Here is a 25096-nt window from a genome sequence, read left to right on the forward strand (position 1 = left end):
CGTCTAGCTTTTTGATGCAATCATCCAGAAAAACTTTATTAGTTTTAGTTTGTCTTGTATTTGACCAATAGAAGGGTAGTCTGATAAAATTATTATTGTTATTGTGGTGTCTATAATATATGAATAATATTAAGATTAATATGTGATGTGAGGCTGTATTATTTAAACAACTCTTTATGACTTTATAGTGGCAATTAGCACTCAAGGTCATCCGCTGGGAGGCAATTGATGTATAATTAGGAGGGAATTCGACATACCGAAAATTTTAACCCTAATTAAAAAGAGGTACATGGGAGGGAACTAGGCATTATCCATCCAAAATAAGAGGAAGAAATGGAGAAAATAATATTCGCTTTCTGTTGTCTTTTCTAATTCGCCTTGCAATCGGTGAAATCCCTGACTTGGTGCCAATTCCGTCCGAAAATACGTAAATTCCGTCTGGATGCACCTATGCGTCAGGATTCAGAATTGCTCTGTCATGCGATCAATATGCTTACGTGGATGGTGCGTTTAATAGCTGCCCCAAATATTTTTACTACTCAATATTTAAATTCCACGCATTGCAACGAGAGAGTGCATCTGCACACAAAATCTCCTTTTGCTGACAGTCCAGTACGCTGAGTACTAGAACAAATGAGTCTCTCGGTTTCTGACCGTGCGACAAGTGAATTACATAACAGATACTTTCCCTATTTATTCAGAAACAGACTTACCTACTCCAAAACAGATTTCATTATTAAAAAAAGAAAAATGACCAAGCAATTTCTGAAATATCACCTCTCCTTAGTTGCAACAATTAAAGTGTCAAATAGGTATCCGGTACCATTTGATTTAAATGAATACTCTTACCAGAAAAAGTAGCTAGCAATGAAATATCCTTTCAGAAAGGATTTTCTTTATCATGGCATAAATCCATAAACTGTGAATTTTCAGCAGCTGGGCCATCTTCACTGAGACAAGTCTCGCAGTTTTAGAGGTATACGTATGTATCATGTGAATGTATTGTGATGTGATGAAGTATTTTGGCATAAAAGTGAACGCTGATCGCTGCGCTGTCGCGGACCCGTCCACGTCGCGGCCCAGAGAATCCTCTCAGCCTATGGCCGTCGTCTGCGTAGGTGCGCGTACATTCTCTACGTTGGCTCGGCCGCGGCTTTCCGCGACCACGCCACCGCGTCCAATCCTCTCCAATCCAACATTTTAACACAGACACAAATACATACAACATATACCTATTATGTAACGTACAAGTACATATATGCCTACACAATATAGATACGTAGATACATGCGTAGGTAGATATATACATGCAGAAAAGCAAAATACTTTTTCAAATACAGATTTTCGGAGGATGGAAAGCTTTCCTTTTCAAGATTTTGCATTCAAACGACTTAAAAAAACGGATCATTTAGAGGAAAACGTAGATACGTTCCTATCCCAGCCAATTCGTAATATAAATGGCTGCTTTCAATGAGGTCCTGTAAAGGTCCTGGGCGAGCATTCATATAAAGCCAGTACAGTAGAAAGAAATTCTATCAAATTCGAATAATGGAGTTCAAGTATTCCTGGGGGATTGTAGGGGTTTGTGTAAATTCCGCTAGGAATACTCCAGCGACCTAGGTCTTACAGGTACGTAAATTCCGCCCGATACTTTTAGGTTCACATTCCTATAAACAAAAGGAAAGCCAAAACTACCGCCCACTCACTTCGCTCGTGTTGCCTTTTCCTACCGTAACTTAATGATCAAAAAACGACACTGATGCCAAAATAGTTTGTTTAGCGTGAAATATCTGAACCAAAATAGGGTTGGAAATAATTTTATTGATGTAAAATCAACATCAATCATTTCATATCGAAATATTCACAACCCCATTTTGTTTCTGATGTAATAAGAGAAAGAAATGGAATCCATAGTTTCTGTAACTTTGGGTTCATCTAATAAGTGAAGTTTTCGAATGGTTTTCTAAGAATTTTGGATTATATGCATTTATTAGCACACCACAATATCTTGTAGTTTTGCGGGCTGTTTTGTCATAATTCTTAAATTTTCGTAGTTCCTTGCTAAAGGTACGATAAGTGGTGATTTAGCTGATATCATTTTGAAACTTCAAAATTCCCTGGACCATGACATCGAACGCGGAAAACAATATCGAACCAATATTTTAGATTATCCATTTCCAAGGAGTTTAGACTTGTTAGGCTCTTTTCAGTTAAAGAATTAGAACGTATTCATGGAATGTCTCTTTGTCCTGTTTTTCGACTTCTAATGGTTTCAATACGAGCAACTTTTATTCAAAAAAAAACTTTTAACAACAAAAAAGTATTTTGCATCTTACAAATAGAAAATACGTTTGGAAAATTATTTTAAATAAAATACAAAATGCTTTTCTCAAAAAAGTATTTAGATACAAGATAAAATAGGTATTTTTTATTTTGTATTTGCCTTTTAAATGCAAGTATTTCTAATCAATCAAATCTCTGTATACTTCATATGGCAGCTATTAGCAGCGGCATTTCTCTCCAACGATATTTTGATCTAATGCTGACTTGACCCATCCAGCGCAAGCTGGACTTATGAACGCTTATTTACTTTAATACAATTTTGCCATTTCCACACATTAACACAGTAATCTATTCTATTAATTAAGCCTTAATCTTATCATTACATAGATACCTAGTAATAATAACAAGCGTATGGTACACGCCATACCATGTACCTACATTAGCATTGGATTGTTCCACGTGCCTCACGTACTTCAAAACTTACTGACCTCAGTTTTTCACCATCTCTACGTGACCAATATGTACAATGCTTATAAATTTTTTTAACACTACATTTTTTGGCAAATGTGTACACAAGTGTAACGAATGAAGATTTGTAGTATAGGTTACGTGTATATTTATACATAATGGCTCCTAGGATTAGAAGAGATAGAAGTGTTAATTAATTTCCATTATCTTCCTGATAATGAATTAATTAATTTACTATGTATAACGGTGTACAACATGATTTTTTTAAATATGTTTTCTGCTGTTTAAGATAATGATTTTTAAACAATTAAAATTATTAGACTTAAGTTTTGATGAATAAATTTTTAATATTACGTTTTAATTTTAATTTATTGTTACAAAGAGAAAGTTATTTTGAAGTACTCTATTTTTTGACTCCATAACTTCCTTGAAGAAGGGTGAAACGTCGGAGTGTGTATGTCTAATAAAGTTTTTATTTAGGCAGAAGAAGTTCATGGACCTATTGGTAAGTAGTAGAATAATTAAATTTATATATAGTACGTAGGTACCTATAGGATTGAGCTGGTGGATTAGCTTGATTCTTTACGGTGTTGCGTTGGTTCATTCAGAAAAGCCCAACCAGTAAAATATTTACTATCCTCGTGAAACCAAAGGATAAATTTCTGCAGTAAAATCTGTGACAAAAGGAGGCGGGTATTTTACGGTAATTTCGGTCGCGGGCCGTAATAAAAAAGCAACAGGAATACCAGAAAACAACCAGGAACACGAAGGTCTCATAAAATTTTTATCCACAAGAGAAAACTGGATATTAAGTCTTACAACCAACAGGCAACGTCACCAGCAACAGCGGGCAGTGCCATGTGGCCAACAGAGCTTGCCTGGCATAATGGTCTATTAATAAATATACTCTAAAACACAAGCAAAGAACGACCGGTGTAGATGGGTGGGTGGATGGTTGACTGCAAATATAATAAGAGAGGAAAAGACACAAGGGTATCAAGGCATGTAAGAGAAGGAGAAAGATGAAGAAATGCGGCAGTATAGATCTGGAGTACGTAATGCAGTCGAGCAAGAGAGTATAGGCTCAGGCCTAGGTCAGTCTAGAAGTTTCTTTCTTTTGCGTTCGACACCTGGTCGTTTGCTCAAACGACAGTGGCTATTTCGAGCGAAAGTGGAAAATCAATTCGGCCGCGGACTATGTTGATTGTCCATTAAAACTAGCGAGCGCGCTCCATTGATGAGTTCGCAGAAACTGAATGTGAACCATCGCCAACGAAACACGATTTCGTAACCAATTTATATTACAATAGCTTTACCACGACTCGGTTCTGTTGCGAATTCCTCTTTTTTTTCTCTAAAAGTTGCCGATTTTTGTTATCTAATATGAAGTCAGATAAGTTACAATGGAAAAAGAGGTAGAGACACAAAACAGGGTTGAGTAAAACTGCTTCGAAAACGATAAAGTTTAAGATGTGGCTTATGGGTAGATGATGAGAATACTTTGGATAAAAAGATTGAAAAATGAGGAGATATTGGAACTAGTAGAAGAGCAGAAGTCAATAAGAAATGGGCGAGCCAGGTGGATTAAATGGACATATTGAAAGTAGACATGGGAGTAAAAAAAGCAACAGAGGAAGACCTAGGCTGGATTACTTGTTGGAAATATGCATGGTTAGGAATATGAAGTGATTTTCGTTTTACGGAAATGAAAAGACTTGACAGGACGGGAATGAGTGCGTCTCCAACCACTCATCAAACGACAACCCTACGACGATGGTGGTGATAATAAAATGACGTAGCTAGATTTACGCAACCTGACTTTTTTTCGGTAAAAGTAGTGCCTCATCGTAGATGCATTTTGTATATTTTAATAATGTGACGGCACATGAATATTAACCATCAGGTGTTCTACCAAAACGGAAGAATAACATATATAAATTGCAGCGATAATCCAAAGGTTTCAGGTAGTAACTCACAGCAGGTCTACGATGGGTACAGAAACTCGTAACTAATCACCATGTAAGGGGGATAGCAGTATCAAACGAAAATTTTAAACGGTTACTCTCAAGGTCGATGAAATTACCGTGGAAAGAGTCGGAAAAAAAAGAGATAGGATCGTAAGACATGAAAGGCTAGTTAGAGAGATACTAGCTGAGGAAGATCTATAATAGATTAGATTACTTCTCCAAACAGTTTTTCTTCAGAGCTTAATAAGATTACAAATCTGATTAAGCAAAAAACCTCTACGTGTTCTTGACAAAAAGAGTGTCTTCATAGATTGACAGACAGAACTCATCCTATAATTGTTTCTTTTTTCCTTTTTAGATACGGGACTGAATTTTCTAAAACTATTTGCAAAGTAAACATGTTAAGAGAAAAGATGAAAATCCTTAGTTACAAACTTATTATTATTTGTGTTATTCATTTTATCATTTCGGCTTTTTGTAATATTGAATAATATTCTATTGGTCTCAGGTGAAATAAGTGCCTAGAATTTACATGTTTAGTACTAAAAGTCGATAAAAGAAATCAAGCAGAAGTGTTTTTCCTGCCATACAAATAAATTGCCTGTAATGTATTAAGAAGAAACGTATAAGTAGGAAGTGAACTCTACCCACTACTGTGCTACAAACTACCATGCGTGGAGATCAGACAAGAAGATTTTTAAAGACATCGGTTAATTGAGTTAGATGAATAATGAATGAATATCAAATTATTTGAATAAGCGATATACATACATAGGTATACGGAAGGTGTCGAACACGAGAATGCAATGACTAATTTACAAGTGCTCTGCATGCAGCTAAAATCTAATAGATACATATATATGAATTCCTGGTTCGTACATCCAATCCCAGTAGGTACGCCGACCAGGTGCCTCCCGCAGGAATGCGCGGTTAGCAAAAGAAAATCCGTTACTTGCATGTCATTAAAAGATATGCATCGGCATACGTAAGCTTCTTTGCGTCAAAATTAAAAGAAGCTTAGGCATCTTAAGTTTGTTATTTTAATTGCTAACTGCATAATAACACGAATGATTTGCACTCCTTTTAAGATTGCATAAATCCGATATCACTGCGTTAATTAGGAACGAGTAAAATTAGACACAAAAAATGATAGGTGGATGGTATGACAAATCATTTCCATCCACATTAATTTCTAACTAATGAACGTACGATTTGCTAAAAAGGCAACAAGTTCTGTACGTTTGCTTGCAACAACACTTTATCTAGTTCTGGTGTAATGATTTTCTTCTACTGATTGTAACTTTAAAAAAGCTTGTTGATAACAAAATAGTATGTATTTTTAAAGGATTATAAAACCCAAAATATTAGCCTTATATGACATATGAAGTTCGGCTTGCACGTGGTTACTTTTCGATCGCGTAAATAGAAGTGGCGGCCTGATGCTGTCAAGATTCGGGTCTAAAGGGCTGGACTCATCCAGCATTCGAGGTGGACGGACCTCTGAAGAACTCGCCACTTTCACTTTCTGACATTGAAGTGAGCATTAATACAGTCCATGTGAGTTTTATACTGCACCATTGCTCAGCCTTATTGATGATTAATTTTTCATTTTCATTTTCATCTTCAAAAATCCATTGCATTATTCTCTGCGATCTGCTGGCGTTGTGTCAAATCTCTTTCATTCAGTTGCCCAACAAGTTTTTTTATGAATTTTACATTTTGAACATTAAACGGTTAAGTAAGTATATCTAAGCTTCCATTTTTGTAACATAAATTTCTGTAAATTAAAAAGCAACTGGGTTACTCTCATTTCAAAAACACGCCATTCCAATCAACGTCACTCTGTGTGGGTATGTGTAGAAACTTTGCCATTTTTAGTTTTGTCAGATAGTTGTAGTTTCATGCTATTATAATTTAGCTGTAGAGATAAAGGGGAGACACGCTTTCAGCGCTTGTCATCATCACTATCATAGGGTCGTCAGTCCTGTAAGAGTGGTTGGACATGCACCACCACCTTTTCCTATCATTATTTAATTTTCACATTTTCCAAAAACTAGAACAACCCATATACTTAACTATTTGTGAACATTAATCTGATCTAGTAGATGCACCTCTACTCCTATTAGCTCCTGTTTCTGCTTCTAATATATCTCTAACCAATACTTCATGCCCGAGAAGGTGTCCTACCAACCTATCTCGCCTATTTCTTATTGACTTTTAGCGCCCATTTCCGATATTTTTACAGATATTTTACACAAAACATAGAGACCAATATGATAACTTATTATTACTCTATTCTATAACTTCAAAATATACATTAAACGTAAAAAATATAAGTACGCAAAAATAACGAAAAAAAAAAATGGATATAGATATCTTTTTTGAAGCAAATAAAGATTTTTAATGTGCTCTTTGTTTCGCTGGCAATCTGTATGTGCTAACAACAGATTTCACATATTCTAAGAATCATATCCGTCCAAAATGCGGTTGTATTTTCCCTTCACTTACTTGCTTGAAAACGTTTACTACCTTGAGGATAATAATACAATTTGGCGAGTTGATCTGAAAAAAGACTGCCTCTCGAACATTCGAGGGCCAGCCAAAGGATTGCTCAATAACGTTAATTTGTCCAGCTATAGCGTGTCCCAAATTCTAATCTTTCGGAAACATTATTCAAATAAATGAATATATAAAAGCACACCTGGCTGCTATTCAACGTTGACTTTAGTAGAAATTTAAATCTAAAACTGTTAGATAGATACTCTTCGTTGATAGGCCGAAACAATTATAAAGTAAATTTCTATTAAAATTAACATTTGCTTTTGTATTTACTTAAATATAAACAATATTGTACATAATTGAAAAAAATGCTAGTTAATTGAAGATGTTTATATTTAAGAAAGTTTAAAAACTGCTACTGGAGACGTAAACGAATTATTCGACGAATGTGCGTTTTTTTAATTCAATGTGACCTACCGTTTTAGAGACGTTGCTCTATGTGGGCTCGAGTCTACGCCCATGTACTGATCTACCCTAAATATTAACTTAACTTAACTCGATATTACGTAAAATTTAAAACTTTCAACTTCGCATAACCCAAGATGCAAAACTATGTGGCGTTTTAATTTAATAATGCAAGAATATATATAACTCTACCACACTCTAAATTGAGAGCTTTTGTAAACCTGATTGTTCAATTAGTTACTACACAATAAAATTTCATCTTCGGACAGAGGGATGGTGATACAATCTGTAACGATGTGACCCACGCTTGGCTGATAAAACTAAAATTTCTAATTTTGTAAGTTAAACATACACTTTGGGTAGAATGACAAATACTATCCTTTATTGCGATGAAAAGAAATTTTTCTATTCCTTGGGAGCAGCACTTTTTTTCTGAACAAAAGATACTCTATGTCCTTTTCTATATTCCTAATAATGTCTGTACAAAATTTCATGATAATCGGTTCAGCAGTTAAGGCTTAAAATGGTAATAAACAAGCAAACCCATATTCGCATTTATATCGGATAAAAGATAACTAACTGATGGTTATAAATTTTAAAAAGAATTATATTCAGATTACTTTTCTGATGGTTAGTATAGTATGGACGAACTAAATTCGGTACAGGCTGTATATAGGGCAGCATATGGCTTGCAGGTGCCCTTTTTATAAGGCTATAACAACGCTCTCTATCTTCTTTAAAAATAAACATTAACGTTTACCACATAAGCGATCAAACAAGTCAGCGTTCAAATGTCGGACTGAGACCGTTGTTATCGTATCGGCTATAAAAATACCGTAATCAACATTAAAAACATTATAATACGTATTTTTGCCACGTAAACAAAATGTTTCAATATGCCGTGGATATGTATACATCATCATGATACATGATACAATCATTGATTGCTGTCAAATGCAAAATAAAAATCCCACTATCAAACAAGTGTTTGGAATAATGGTACGCATCTATTTTGTGTTTGAACTAACGGACCTGGATCTATCCTATGATTTTGTGAAGATTGACAATTTAAATGATTTTATGACCAAATTATCTGTCTACATATGTCTTTATGTTCATGAAAACACAGGTAGCATTCGAATAGCGAGTGCATTTTCGACAAAATGTTATGAACGAAACCACATGCAGCGGACAATACCTTCTGATAAAGCTGCACGACAAAAGGAACTTACGGGAAGTTTCCGGAAATAATCAAAAACATTTCATGACTGTAATAAATATTTAGTATACGATGAGAAATAGTTGACAAAAACACAGTTTATGTATACAAGTAGTGCGCAAACAAAACGAGTAAAGAGCGATATAAGTTAAGTAAGTATATAAGGAGTTACTTATACATACTGAGACCTATATGAACAAAACCACACATAAAGTAAATACTTTAAGACATAACCGTTCCTATCTATTTGTATAGACCGACACTTTACAAGAAAAATCCCAAGCTAATGTTGTATATATGTACTTATTATAAAAATATGTCGACGAATACCTATGTTACGCTATATTCTACTCATCGTTAACAGTTCAGGATACAGTAGGCTATAAACAGATCCGACGAATAATCGAATCAAGTGAATAACAATTGTTTATAAACAATTCTCATCGTCAGAAAAACATTATACAGAAATAACTAACCATAGCAAATCCGATTCATTCATTGATTCTTCAGGTTTACACTTATTAAACTAAGGAATGTTAGGTAAAACCGCAGTTTATTTTATTCTGACGCTACAATCATATACAGTCCGATTCACTATACAAATTCTCATAAATTGCAGTATAAATAATTGATGCTCTATTTCGAAAATAAAAAACAGAAATAAAAAGTTTAAAAATCGATAGAAAAATTATTTCTTAAATTAGGAGGATATCCCAGAAAGCAAGTCATAAAATCCTTGAATTTTGATAAGTTTCGGTACGATTTACTTTCCTATTCATATATAAGTACAAACAGCGTGGTACACGCCATCTATAGCATATTACTACCTTTAGTAAAATTCAAAAATGTTCAACAAGTTCCATAAGGAATATTAACTTGTAGAACTAAATCCTAGACATAGCTAATCCTGGATGGAAGTCGATATCCTTATGGGCCTTCTTGTTGAACATTTTTGAATTCCACATATACTACAGATGGCGTTTAGCACGCAGTTTGTATTAATTCAGGAAACGCTGTCTTAATGCAGCAGTTAGAGTGGATTTGTATTATGTTGAAACTGTCTACGACGTGCTGATGGGATCCGATCGTAAGCAAAAATTGTAGAAGACTGAAGCTTTTCGAAATTATCTATTTACGATTAGAGATAGATATTCACGTTATTTCAAAAAAAAGAATAAGCCAAACGGAGGGTTAAAGGAAAATATCAAACAGGTAAAAGTCAAAAGAACGATTTTGACAAACAATAGTTAAGGAAACAGGATTCTTTAAGGATAAACTTTAAAAGTCACTAAAATTTAATAATGTCAAACTACATACATGAAGGATTCTAAAGAAATAATGTTAGGGAAATCGAAAAAGAAAGAAACCTGAAAGTTTGTTTTCCGATGTGCATACAATTTATCACTTATTATCACGGGGATGTCGATGCCACATCTAATATCAGGAAGGTACCGTAGGTACTTACACGGTTAAAATAGAATTAACCGAATTTTATTCAAGTGCTCTCTTATATCATTTCATGTATGCCGGTACTTATAAGAGGGGGGTAAAAAGGCTGCCTCTTCCTTCCTCTATCGGCCTCATTGCACTGCAGCAACCCTGCTGCTATTAATAGATGGTATAAAACCAGCATCCCCATCATAACTATAGTAAACGCAATAGACGTAAGTGTACTCTCAAAATAAACAGGAGCAAGAGCAAGCACACACACAACTTGAGCACGTGAATGATCTTCATCTGGTTCGTCACGTGACGCTGATGTGCGGAGAGACCCAACACTTACACATTATTATACTCACACACTATACTCCGGCTGATGCACTATTCTACATACACATACATACATAACATACTCCTCCATATCCGGTAATTAACTAATAAATAGGAGCTGGTCTTATATGCATACCACGAACTGTGAGGTAACCCAGATACTGAAACACACGACCAGGGTGTCGAGTCAACTCAAATCGAATTTTGCAATTCCTTGACATTCCTTACATTAATTTAAAATTCCCTAGTTGGAAACAGTAATTTTTTATTCAATTATACTTTCATATACGTAGTGTTACAGGCGAATGATGAGGATACCGTGGATAGAGAAGGTTAGAAATGAAGAGGTGTTAGAAAGAATAGGAGAACAGAGGACTCTATGGAGTTTANCATTTAATGGTTTTAAATAGAATTTATAAATTTTGCATTGGTTCCCATTGAAAATCAATGGACATTTTCCCTATGTAAATATTAATGGAATTATTGTAAATGGAAACAATTATTTTTCCATTTATGCCAAATGGTTTCGAATGGAATTTACAAATTTTCCATTGATTCCCATTGAAGTTCAATGGAAATTTTTCCTACGGGACATCCTTAACTATTTGCGAACAATAATCTACCTCTACTCCTCTTAACTCCTGTTTCTACCTGTAATATGTCTGACTAGACCTTCATGCTAGTATTATACTGAAAAAGAAAAAAGAAAAGCATAGACTACAGTGAGCACGAGCTGAACGTTCATGGACAAGTAAGCGAACAACCAGAGCACATGTCATGAATAACAAATTGAAAAGGAGCAAAAGCACCTGCCGTTCAATCGACGCGACAGCGACGGACGGACAGACTACATAGAGGAACACGATGCGTTACGGCGACAAACGGTGGATCGCCCTGTTAAATTCCATCGTTTAAGGTCACAAATCACAAAATATATACCAATTTATTGCAATGACTCGCGACAATGCCATTATCATGATTATACCTACTGTATGTTTGTATTATATGTATGTATTTATGTCTGTATGAACTTGTATGTCACGGAGCAAGGCGAGCTCGTAGGTAGCTCATCGAAAATACACTTGCATGCATATCGGCTTACTGTGTTAAATGTATTGTGACGATAAAAATAGTGGGTGCTTGTGCCTATATTAGATAGTCGAAATGCAAAAAAGGTTTATCAAGTATTTCATTCACGTCGTTGAATTTCAAAGAATATTTAAAAGTAAACGAGCGCAGAATACGAAAAACATTATAGATATGTACGTACTCTCTGTTTAAACATTCACGATATTTATTTATGAAAATAGTCCAATTGTAAACCGAAATGAAAATCAGAGAAGTACTTATTAGACCTGTAAAAAATATCACTATCAGTTAAGGGCTGGGAGGTTTCTATTTGTGTGTACAACCAACACCGACGTTTCGTCCCTATTTGGAAGGATTTATCAAGGTCAGTTAGATAAATATATTTTGATAAAGACTCTCAATAAGAGGCAAAACGTCGGTGATTGCTCTATTCACAAATATAAACCTTCCAACCCGAACCTGCCTAAATTCTTTATTTATTCATATCCAAACCGGTGATGCCGAATTCCCACCTGCAGGTAGTTTTGGTTAAAATATAGATAGTCGAAATTCCCTCCCGGGTACTAGCCGAGTTCCTTCCCGTTCATATCAACTCCGATAATTAAGTTAACGACTACTTACCGATTTTATTTATCGAAAATAAATATATATTTATAGTGCACTTCAGTACNAATTAAGGAAATGAGAAAAATATAAATATGCAGTTAGCAATAAAAAAGATTTTTTTTAAACAACAACACATAAAAAAACTAACTTAGTATCTAGTAGCATTATTAATAGTGCCTACTTATATTAGTTATCAAAATTAAATACGTCGAACAATTATAAAACTTCATTTTGTAATACAAACTAATTAACTAAGTAACTGTAATTGTAGTTGTTTCAAAAGCTGTACAATAAACAAAATATTTCAAACAATACAAAGAAAAGCAAATTTTCTTTTTTTTTTTGCAGTTGTCTACAGTCCAAATGATATCCATTTTGCCACTGTTTGCCCATTTGAGAAAATGGAGAGCCTGGACACCTTCGATCGACTTAAGTGGTAAGTTTTAGAAATGTCAATTATACTTTTTGATTGGTACCTATTTACAATTTTTGTCGTTTATTTATATATGAGTATGAGTTTTATAAATTAATTAGTAAAGGAAACACTAAATAATACAATAAATTAAATATTTTACTAAATGATCAAACTAATGTAAATAGTTCTCCATTATTAAATTTGTCTTCAAAAACTTAATGTCCTACTTTATCTCCCCCTTTCGTTGTTCCCATCCCTTACATTTTTTAAAATTTTAGTATTTATGCTAATTTTGTAACAATTTTAATCAGAATATCTTCACCTGAAGAAGCCAATGTTATGGTGAAACAATTGTTGTGAACAATTAATATATATTTTTGAAACTTTACTTTCGTTTCCTTTAATTAAATAATTTATATATCTTTCGATTGGAAGCATATTGCGCTTTGCATCTGGACTTGATCGATTAAAAATTGCAAAAGTATATGATTAGTATTTATTAATAGAAGTTAAGCAGCTGTTCTGCATGTGTATCTACTGCATACATAAGGTTTGTGCGCGTACCTATTGGTAAATAATAAGTGAAACCCTTCACCTGCCCAATAAAATGACCAAACTGGCCGCGAAGGGGACAGAATGCAGGCACGCCAACTGTGACCATAAATATAACAAGTCATTCGTTTTTATTTGAGAGACCGTTGTTATTGCATTGGATCTTACGCGATACTTGCGTAACTCGAAAAGTTCGAACTTTTAACATAAGAACGAAACAAAAAGCTTCGATTTTACAAGTTATTTCCAAAATAAGTCACTTCTTCCGTCAGCAAATGTTTAAAATTCAAATAGTCTTCCAAAGAAATTATTACACTAAGACAGTAATATACCTAAAGGTGATAAATATGTACCAAAGTTTTATTCTAGACGAAATTTCAACCCTTCTTTGACCTACCAAAATATGAAATTTTAAGTAACCCTGTCGTAGGACTAACTATGTAACTATAATCATTTCAAACATGTTTCCTGCAAGATGAATACGCCCGAAGAAATGAATCATTTATTTCATGCCCCATTTTACCAGCATACCAGCCGCTACCCTACAAAACAAGAGACAATCTCGATGGGAAGGTAAGTATCTTTACCATGATCATATGCGCTGGAAAAAGTGAACTGTATTGACTACAGCGGGTTGAAAATAAAAATAAAAACAGAAACATAGCTGCCAATTTTCGATGTACTCTTTACGATATTCTAATCTTAATACAAAGTAAGTCAAATTATTATAACATCATTCTCATTTCAAGGTTAAGATATATAAAAATCGTGATATACCGAGGAAATCTTGGAAAAAAGGATATGCCAAATATGATTCCAGATTTAGAAATCACACCCATTAACTTTATTAAAATTATGAAAAGTATAGAAAATAAATAGAAGTGGGTACATCTTCACCTTGTAGCTCCGCATATTAAAAATACGAACAAGACATCTCAATTTTGATGACCATTATCCTGTGCAATCCTTGAAGGTACCTTTACCATATGTCGCATCAACTAACTATTTTATTGCTACAGAATGTCATACCACCATTAGGTACAATAAATGCACACATAGGTGCATATTTTGGGTGGTTCTTTTTAAAACTGTAGCATAACAAGCACTATGCCTTTGTGGTGTGGAGGTTTTAGAAACTGAGTGTATTATGGAACGTAATATGTATGTAAACTTAATAGGATAATTTGATGGGTCTTAAACGTTACTTCCGGCGACCGTCAGTTCGTCGTAGTCTCTCTATGCGTCACATTTGTACGAGATATGAATAAATTCTACCCAGTTTAAAATACTGTGTGCTGCTCATTGCTCAATGGATTCACGTATGAATCTATGCGTCTATGTCCATCCTACATATATGTACAATTATATAAGTATCCACATGGATACATTTACCTGCTGTACATTTGTGTATACGTTCTTGTAGCTATACGAGAAATCAATCAATTACGTAGTCATTCATTCACAGAAAAACGGTAGATAACGTAATCGGTACAACTAAGAATTTATTAGCTTCCAATTAGACTCGAAACGAGTAGTACCTAGTATATGTATTTGGCGCTTTGCCCGTCATTGGTACGCAGGTACGCACGAATACCAAACAGTATGGATTTGTGCTAACATTTTCTTTCAAAACTGGAAGAATAAATTATGCTTTCATCAAAAACTAGCAACGTTAGATGTGAATCTTGTCGACGACAAGGTTGAATGGGTCTGGTTGAGCAAAAGGGAATGTTGGGCAATCGAAGCATCTCAAAAAACTAAATTTTAAACATACGAAAGGAAAGTTTGTGGGAAAATATACCACGTGTTGTGACCGTAAATGCCCGACTAGAACTTTTAGGGAGCATGCCTCATGTAGCGTGTAGGTCACATGTGCCACACGAGGAGCATATGACAATAGAGGGGTTCTCCGTAGATTCCTCATGAGGATCCTCACATGAAAAAAAATCACCTCTGAAGTTAGCATGGCAAAATTAGTAGTCAAATACAGTGTAAACTCTATATAACGACACTTAAGGGACTGAACATTTTTCGGCGTTAAAAAGAGTGGTCGCTACATGCAGAGAAATAAAAGATATTATTTTACTATTCTATAATAATATGCATTTACCAATATAGTACAGATTTTGCACACGAACATTATTCATACATTGCGTATAGCCTGTTATCTTCGTCTGATGTTTTTTGCTGCTCCCATATTTTAATTGTATTTTGTTATGTATCTTACTCACATCTTGAGATACTGCTGGATTAATTTGATTATGTAAAAAGTATTTTTTTAATAGTTTCGCTGCATCAAGTGCTTATTTGATGCTTGGTGGAGGGACAGGATCGTCTTCTTCAACAACGTACATAGCTGCAGTTGTTATCTATTTTGTCAACTTAGAAAGTATTGCTTAATGTTTTACAATGCCGCATTGTTGTCGTTAAATAGAGTGAGCGTGACGCTATATAGAGTGTAATATTGTATAGAAAACAATGTAAACCAACCAAAATAAAGCAATTTTGACGTTTTAAGCAGTTTGTCGTTAAATCGAGTGACGTTATGAAGAGTTTACACTGTATATAAACCGTAGGACAATTACCCCGCGAATTAGCAGTCATCATCATCATCGTAAGGTCGTCAGCCCTATAAGACTGGTTGAACACGCACCTCCACTCTTTCCTATCCTGAGCATTTCACATTTCCCTAAAACTACATCCTTAACTATTTGCGAACAGTAATCTAATCTAGGTCTACCTCTACCCCTCCTAACTCCTGTTTCTGCCACCAATATGTCTCTGACTAGACCTTTATGCGAATTAGCGGTGTAAGTAAAAATTACCCGCGACTCGGGAACATCGTCAGCAATTAACCAGTGGCATATTGAGCCCAGCTAGGAATTTCCTAACAGATGTTACAATTTTTGAGTGGTAACTTCAAATGAAGGGTTTCGGGTTTCTCGGATCGAGCCTAATTTTTGGCGTTCACGGGTAACTATCCGATATTTGCCTACTAATTTTGCCAAGCGAACTTCAAAATGGTAAACAAATCAGCGATCCTAAAGTAAGAAATGCCTTGTGAGTTTTTCATGACAATCGTGAGGCAAAACTAACACAAAAGGGGACAAGTCCACTATCTGCCTTATGTAGACAAATATTAAATATCTATACTATAGGAACTCTTCTTAGTCGAACTTGTGGTTATCTGGTAACGGATCATATTTAAAAATTATCAGCTGGTAATAATCCGCTGTACCTTACATTGAACTGAAAATAAACTAACCCAAAACAAAAAATCTCCAGTCTGCATAAGTGTATGTCCTATTATTCAAAGCCATAGACTACATCTTTCTTGATATATGCACGTATTATTTTTTAAACGAAAAACTAGGGGCGGCATGTATGCTACTTGTTAAATCAGAGCAAACGCTATTTTGACACGCACCCCTAACTCCCAATCTTCACGAAAACTCGAACATTTAACATCTCAAACTGATTCCGAATAGTAATCTGATTTATATCTCCCTCTGCTCCCCTTCATATTTCATTCCGCTTCAACAATGTTTCCAAGAAGCCCTTCATAACTAAGAAGGTGTTTTTCTATCGTGTCTCTCTTTTATCCTTTTCTTCATTAACTTCCACAGCGTCTTTATCCAATATCTTCTCATTTCTGACCTTTTCTATCCACGGTGATAATTTCTATCTACAATAACTGTCCTGTCCGAAATTTTACGTGTTAGAAAATAATTAACTGAATGCTAAGCCTTTAAGTTTTAAGAATATTCAGTAACTTTATTGTGTAATTAGGCCTAACGGTTGGTAGATAACTAAGTCGATAAAACATATCGGTTCTTAAACTTTTTCGATATTTTCACATTAACAACGAACCCGTAATTAGTACGATATTTCAACACTAAAACGAAAAAGAACTCGAACAATAATACTTTCGACTAAACAATCTGAAAGCGAAAGTTAATTAAAAGAAGGGCCCCCATTCGGACCTCTCGAGATCATTACAGCTACAAGCGTCAATTAAACTACAACAAAGTGCAGCTTTTGTAAGCTGATTAAGACTAATTTATGTGCTTTAAATTGTATTGTATTTTCTGTTATTATTAACACACGGACAACTGGATCATTTTTGACGAAATCTGGACCAACACTATGCCAAAATAATTTTGAGTCAATTATGTTAGTCGGATGGGTAATTTTTTAAAATGTGAGTAACACATAGGAAACATCGAAACAATATTATGGAGTAAAATCAAACGTATGCATTGTAATTATTTTTGATTTAATTCAATAAATTGTTTCTCAAAAATTGTGCTTTTGAATGTGCAGCACCTCTAACTCATCACGTTCATGCAGATTTTGGATTTTAACGGAAATATTTAATTTAATCTCGGTAAAGGTCTAGACCTCTAGACGATGGCCCCGAAGGGGGTGGGGGGAGATCGAAAGGGGAACTCTCCCCTACCACTGTCCCATAAAAAATTCGTGGCGGTCTCACCCCCATAAAAAGTTATGGGGATTCAAAGTTAATAAACATGCCAAAAATACATAGAAATATTGAGAAAGTTATATAAAAATTATTTAAATATCTTTATNTTGTTCAAGTGACCACCCTTTTTCGATCCCCCACCTCCACTCGCTTGAAAATAATTGTTTTATTGAATTTTATTTGAATTATAGTGTATGAAAATTGTCAAAATAATCAACTTTTAACCCTCATAACTTTTTATGGGGGTGAGACCGCCACGAGTTTTTTATGGTAGAGTGGTGGGGGAGACCTCCTCATTCGATCCCACCCACCCAACATCTAGCCCTTTACCTTAATCTCATAGGAGAAAATATAATTAATCTTCTAGATACAAAAAAGTGTCTTCTAACCAGCAAAAATTCGAGTTAAAGAAAATTTCAACTTCAAATGTCAAACTTTTTAATTTTTGTTTAGAAGATATCGGTTCTACGTACGTACCTATATTAAACTGGATGGATATCCATAAGTACTTCGTTCGTGCTGTCTTTTCCTACCATAATCTTATGATCCTAATACATTATCGGTCCTGTTTGCTGTTTTCCATAATATAATATTGCCTGCCGCAGCGAAAATTGATGTTTAAGTTTCGACTAAAAACTCAAACTGATCGTTATCGCTGCGGGCAATTGTTCCGAAAAAAATTAATAGAATGAAATGAAGAGACAATTTATTATGTAAAAGCCGTACTCGAATCTCTAGTTTGAGAAGTTAAAATAATAAATACAACTTATGAAACAAAACCAAAAGGTTTTTTGTTTTTCAGATTTGAATGTAAAATTGGTTAATAATTAACTAGAATTAGACCTTTACTTCCCTTAGAATTGTTAGGTATAAATTGCACATAGGTATATTTTAAATTTTACTAATTCAATGTACTCTTGACAATAAGACCGTATTGATAGAAGTGATACTGTAGAAGCAACAAATCAGTTTCTTTTTCCGTTGTTTTATTTTTATTAAACATGTAGATACCACTATTATTGTCAGCACAAAGATCAACCGGAGTACTAATATTGATATGCAGCAATACAATCGTTGTAGCTGGAAGGTTTTCCACTTTTCCATGACTACCTGGCAGCCATTCGCGTATGAAGCGCACGGAATATTCTATGTAATATTTGCCATTTGTCGTATGAGTTCGGCGTTAGTTTTCGTTATCAGACCGAATGTGTAAATTAGCCGAACATAATAACAATGTTAATATAACGAGCCTACAGATGAAGTTTTCTTCTTGGAAGTTTGGTTAGAAAACAAGATAACGTATTTATGTTGGACCGCTAGTTTTCTGAGAAACAGAACCAGAGGACAGACTTTTTAACTGTATGTAGAAGAATTCGCGTGTATTAGAGATGTGCCGGGTACTCGATTTGTTGATGTTCTAGTTTAGGATAGGAAGGATTCGAGGTGCGTGTCCAACCAACCTTAGGACTTATGATGATTATTAAAAATAGGGCAATGTGAAATTAAAATGTGTTCCCTACATAAGTAGGTATGTCCTGAAAAAATAATCAAAACTATTCATATTTTACTCTTAATTTCAATTTTTAAGCAATGTATTGTTAAGTAATTTGGAATAGACTGTATTCCAGACTGACAGTGCGACATTAAAAATGTTATTAACTACGCCTTATTATTAAGAGGTATACAATTCAATTTTAAACGAAGTTGTTGCAAAAAAAATAATACAGAAGATACCGAGGGTGATTATCATATATAAAATATCACGATCAGGATCTTACCTACCACCCTTCACTTTACCTCTCTCACACTGTATTAAATAGACTGCACATTGCTAACTTTCTTATATATAATTTTGGCCACTTTCTACACCACCACTTCCCAAAACTTCCCTAGTTTTTTTTCTTTGTTTTAATTCCAATATTGTTTATAACAATGCTTTAAAATCCACAGTTTCTTTAGCTTTGGGTTCATCCAATAAGTGACGTTTTTCGAATGGTTTTCTAAGAATTTTGGATTATTTTATTATTATTTATATTTTATAATAATTCGATATCGTTTTGCAGGCTGTTTTGTCTTAATTCATAAAATTTCGTAGTTCCTTGCTAAAGGTACAATAAGTGGTGATTTGACAGGCGCTGATATCAATTTGGAACTTCAAAATTACATGGACCATGACACGGAACCAGGACAACAATATTGATCCAATATTTTAAATGATCCATTTCCAAGGAGTTTCGAATCTTTTGGGCTCTCTTCAGTTGAATTTTTTAAGCTTCTAATACCTTCAATGGCCAANCAAGATAAAAATAGGTATTTTTATTTTGTAGTCGCATTTTAAATGTACGTATTTCAAATAAATCAAAGTACCGTCAACTATTTGGAAACAACTTTTAATTGACTAAAGAATATACCTTGATAAAACTTCATAACAAGAGGCGAAACGATGGTGTTGGTCTGTACTTAACATAAAACATTACCACCTTTACTGTATAATTTATTGTTTTAGCGCATTGTCAAGTATTTTTGATTGCCTACATGAAGCGTATTTCGATATACGTAAATCAGATTACGCAGAATATCGTGTTTTTGTATTTCAGCCAAGTGACTTCATAAAATGTGCTCGTGGAACAGGTACTCATATAGGAAAATAAATTTCAAAATATTATTCCGTTATTATATTTTTCTTTAAATACATGTATCTACGTATTCGTAGTAAAATTGCTTCGGATTGTAGCAAACAAAATTCTTAAATTCAAATCAAGCCAAAAACCCCATTATCACGGAATTGGTGCCTAATAGCAGTAATTTATTCATCAAATGTTTAATATTGACTAGATACATTTGTAACTACTACTGATTGTAAGTATAAATGTATTGTATAGTTATTATTTTTTTTTATTTTGTGTTGCCGTAAGTAATATTGAAAACCCCATTTCAAGTCATTAATAAATATTGGTACCTATCAGCATAAACCTTTGTATAATGATGCGATGCGATGCGATGGTTTCGTAAACCTTTGAAGCGTAGAGAGGAGACGAAGAAAAGTAAGAATAAAATCTTACCTGGCTTAGGTCTATTAAACGCCTTCATTGTTTTTATTCCCATCCCGAGGTAAACGCCACCCGAATCTATATACATAGGACTAGATTTTCACTAACACTTTAGAAGTCAAACAAGGGCACTGAGTACACAAATGGTTTCGATATTAACGGCACACATCTATGGAGATATTTATTATTATAATGTAAGCAATGCACAATAATTCAATTCATTGTTCACACAAAAATCGTGCGCGTTAAATCGCCGAACGCGAAAGAAGAGTTTACATTTTCGGGAAGTACCTGGAAGAAAAAACCTTTTCGGAATTCTATTTTTAAAAATTGAACAAAACCCGCGGATTATCGACCAGAATTTAGTGACTGTTTCTTAATGAAGATGTTTCGATTTTTTGCATACGCTTTCTGTCTTCAAACTGTAACCGTCATGTTTCTATTTCTGACATTCTTTAAATAGATGGGCCACGTTTAAAACTCTCTAATATTCGTACTAGTCGCAGGTCTTTCCCACTTTAATTCAATAACCGAAAATCACTGAATGCTTCGCATCTCTTTAGCACCGTCATCATCGTATCTTACTCATTTCCACAAAAAAGAAGATGTACTCGAGAGTTTTTCACAATCCTGACGTTTTGTTTTCGTTTTGGTCTTCAACAATCGTGACGATAATAATAACAATAATCGCGCACCATGGTGTACATAAATGCCACACGATGTCGGATTTCCATGGAAAAGACGCGCCTTTTGTTTGCGTAAAGAAAAAGGAACACGGGACCGAAAAGAGCGTACAGAAAACGCGATTTCTGCCGTTGCCGCTTGGCTGTCGTATACCAACGAACACAAAGAGGTTGGTTATATGTTCGAAAAGCACCTGTGCAGTTCCCGACTTGAATGGCTTGTGTTGGCTCCAAAAGCGTTCGCTTCTCCCTCCATGTGTACAAATAGTTATGAATGAATACTCTCGCCCGGGGAGCCGATGTAGTTTGTGCCAAGAGCTCAACACTGCTCGGCAACCGTGAGAATTCGGATGACCGAACACTACAACTGGCTCGAGCTTTTCGCCTACGTTGTTATGAATGTAGATCCATGAATACGTATAAGTATGTATGCGTACTGTCTTACCTTACGTCTCCTATTTCGCTCCATTTTATATTCCGCTGTTTTCTGAATGGTCTACCACTAATTAGCCATTTGTTTCAACTAACGAGCAAATTTAATGTTTGTTACGTTATCTCACTAGATCTAACTCGCTTTTTTCTATTCGTTCGTTCGAAATAAACATGAGTACCGAGATTAACAAGAAGAAGACTTTTCGGTGAAGTTCCTTTTGATTTTCGAAGAAAATTTCATAGATGTTAGATAATACGATTTTGAGATTTTACGAACTTTTAGTATGATTTCGTTTCCTGTGTTAGGTACCTTCATCCAATAGATTTCTAGTTCATTGTTTTTCTCTTTTTGTAATATTATTATAATTTTCCTTTCTTCCGTATTGATGAAGAAACTGAACCCTCATTTTAAGAATCACTTTTTATAGACTGTTTATTGACTGAGTAAGTGATTATCAATATCAATAGTTCCCATTTACTCAGATTCTTGACATTTTATGTGCAATGTTCAAATTACATGGAAATTTTACCTAATTTCTTCGACTTCAAAAGATAATTTTGAAGGAGCTGCCCTTTAGTCCAACGAATCCTTTTCCTCTTTACCAATATATACTTGGTTTTTAAAAGAATGTTAGTTAAGGGAATGAATAAAGCAATAAGATATCGTATTAATAAGTAAACGATTCTTAAATATCAGAGAACATAACATTTCATAAATTGTGCTTATATCTTTGAGAGCGCTGGGAATCTACTACTTCCTATGATGCCGCATTTATAAAAATCGACTTCCGCTCGTACAGGAAGAGAGTAGATAAGAAAACAAAGAAAAAAGTCTATTTTAAAGTAATTTTAAGATATAATAAAGAGCAGTTTATAGTGTCATGAGTTCATTTTAATCTTCATTTAACACTTGAGTGTGGTACATATCAAAAAGAAATAAAAGCTAAAACAATCGCGCAGCGTTCGCGTATACCTAAAACAACAGACTTGAATTTTATGATTGACGTTACCCTCCATTTTCATTATTAGAAGAAGTAGTTGGTTTTGAAAATGAATTGCTTCTTTTGGCAGAAGATATGGAGATGGACACATTATTACATTAAAAAACTTTAAGGAATCATAGGGATTGAAACAGTATTTCTACTTATACGCTGGTGGTTACTTCACAAGAACGATCAAAACAATGGAGAATGACTTTGCTGAACGATTTGATCAGTTAATTCATTGCAAAGAAAACATCAAAGAACTAAATTTTATTCCATTTAATATCAATGCTTCTTTATTTTTGAAATGCAATTCATCATCAAAAGGTCGTCAGTCCGAAGACTGGTTGGATACGCACCTCCACTCTTTCCTATCCTGACCTAATCTTCGCATTTCCTTAAAACCAAAACGCATTCCACATCATTAACTATTTGTGAACAGTAATCTAATCTAGGGCTACCTCTAGCCCTCTTAATTTCTGTTTCTGCCTCTAGTTGTCTCTGACTAGACCTTCATGCCTGAGGTGTCCTACTAACCAATCTCGCCTATTTCTTATTGACTTCCATAGAGTCCTCTGTTCTCCCATTCTTTTTAATACCTCTTCATTTCTAACCTTCTCTATCCACGGTATCCTCATCATTCGCCTGTTACACCACATTTTGAACGCTTCTAACCTTTTCTTTTCCGCCGCGCCCACTGTCCATATTTTACACCCGTACAGCGCCAAAGTTACACCTTTAACAACCTTTTTCGAATTTCTAAATTGAAATGCAATTACTGGATTTAAAAGACAACGATTTGAGAAGTTCCAAATTTACAAGTAGTAACTTAGAAGAGCTGGAAATGCGGAAATGTCTTTTGATATCGCGACATAAGTGGACAGGGAAAGGGATTTCCAAGTCTGAGGCACATAATTTCGATACGTGAATATCTTCCAGAAGGCTATGACCAGATAAAAAAGCTTTTGGAGTGCTGACGATGGGTCAGCATATTCGTGCGAGCAATTTTTCTCTTTTAATGTACTCAATAAAGAACAAGGTAAGAAGCCAAATAACTAATCAAAATTTATTGTGAAGTCTTAAACTAAAAACTACTAGTTATGTGCCGAACGTACCAAAACATTCTAGAGAAATACAAGGTCATCGTTCACATTGATTTTTTAATATAATTTCAATATTGTTCAACATAATACTGTATGTATATATAAACACTAATAAATAATGTCGTATTTTATTTAATTACCACTTCTTTATCCGATACAAATTTGAAATAAAATGTAAAAGCCGAATTAAATTTTGTGGCTATTTGAAATCCATGAAAGAATATTTTTATTGCGAATGGCTCTTCCAATTTAATAGCTTACCGACCCCTGACATATAACATACGCTGTATGAATTTTTTCTTCTAATGATTTGATTCAGCCATCTGAGAACCAAAAGCTCGTATAGGGAGAGAGTTACATGTGTCTCAAATTACTGGTACTAAAAAAGCTCACATTGTAGACATCTACCACCTACACATGGGTACAAAATACACCTACATTGTATGTATTACAGGTAAGGCATGCACCTAATTCCTTTAGCAAATCTAAAACTCATCTTTTACTAACAGTTCCTTACGTCCGTCGATCAGAGTGAATGAATAAGCGAATGAATGAAAGATCCATGTACAAATACGAACACTCATAAAAGGAACTGATACTAGGGATGATGACCCTTGCACCTGCAATTTTCGAACAGCAGAAAAAGGCTCCGAATTCTGTGAATTCACACAAAAGGTATTCCTTTACAAATTGGTATTGACAAACTTCGTAGATCTGATCTCATCATCAAAAAACTACATTCTGAGCGTCTACGGGGGGCTACTATATGGGCAGGTCAAGTGACCCAACCAAGCAGGTACCTCTACCTGACTACTGTACTGCAAAACCGTAATAAATAGAGTTAGACGTACATCTTTCTCCAAAATTTTAGTTCTGTTACCTCCAAGAAAATTCAAATAAAACAGGGGATTACATACAATTTTTGAAAAGAAATTTACTGTTAACAGTCAGTTAAATATTACAGTATCAAAGGCATTTCATGTTCTAGATTTTATATTAAATTAGATCTGTTAATAATTTTAGGTTCAC

The 25096-nt window shown here is 34.5% G+C and overlaps 1 protein-coding gene across 2 annotated transcripts in view; it reads right to left on the reverse strand.

Moving 5' to 3' along the window:
* The window catches only part of LOC108735128 (protein c-ets-1-A), a 235407-nt gene that overhangs the window by 83371 nt on the left and 126940 nt on the right, over positions 1-25096 (reverse strand). The window contains exon 1 of one of the 2 annotated variants that reach the window (XM_025977947.1): positions 20879-21865. The exons of the other annotated variant lie outside the window; for it this stretch is intronic. Within the exon in view, the coding sequence (XP_025833732.1) occupies positions 20879-20954 (76 nt within the window). The 5' untranslated portion in view covers positions 20955-21865. Of the gene's footprint in view, positions 1-20878; positions 21866-25096 lie in introns of those variants that run through there. 2 annotated transcript variants of the gene reach the window in all.

Source organism: Agrilus planipennis, unplaced genomic scaffold (genome assembly GCF_000699045.2).
Source record: "Agrilus planipennis isolate EAB-ADULT unplaced genomic scaffold, Apla_2.0 scaffold34, whole genome shotgun sequence".
Taxonomy (NCBI): domain Eukaryota; kingdom Metazoa; phylum Arthropoda; class Insecta; order Coleoptera; family Buprestidae; genus Agrilus; species Agrilus planipennis.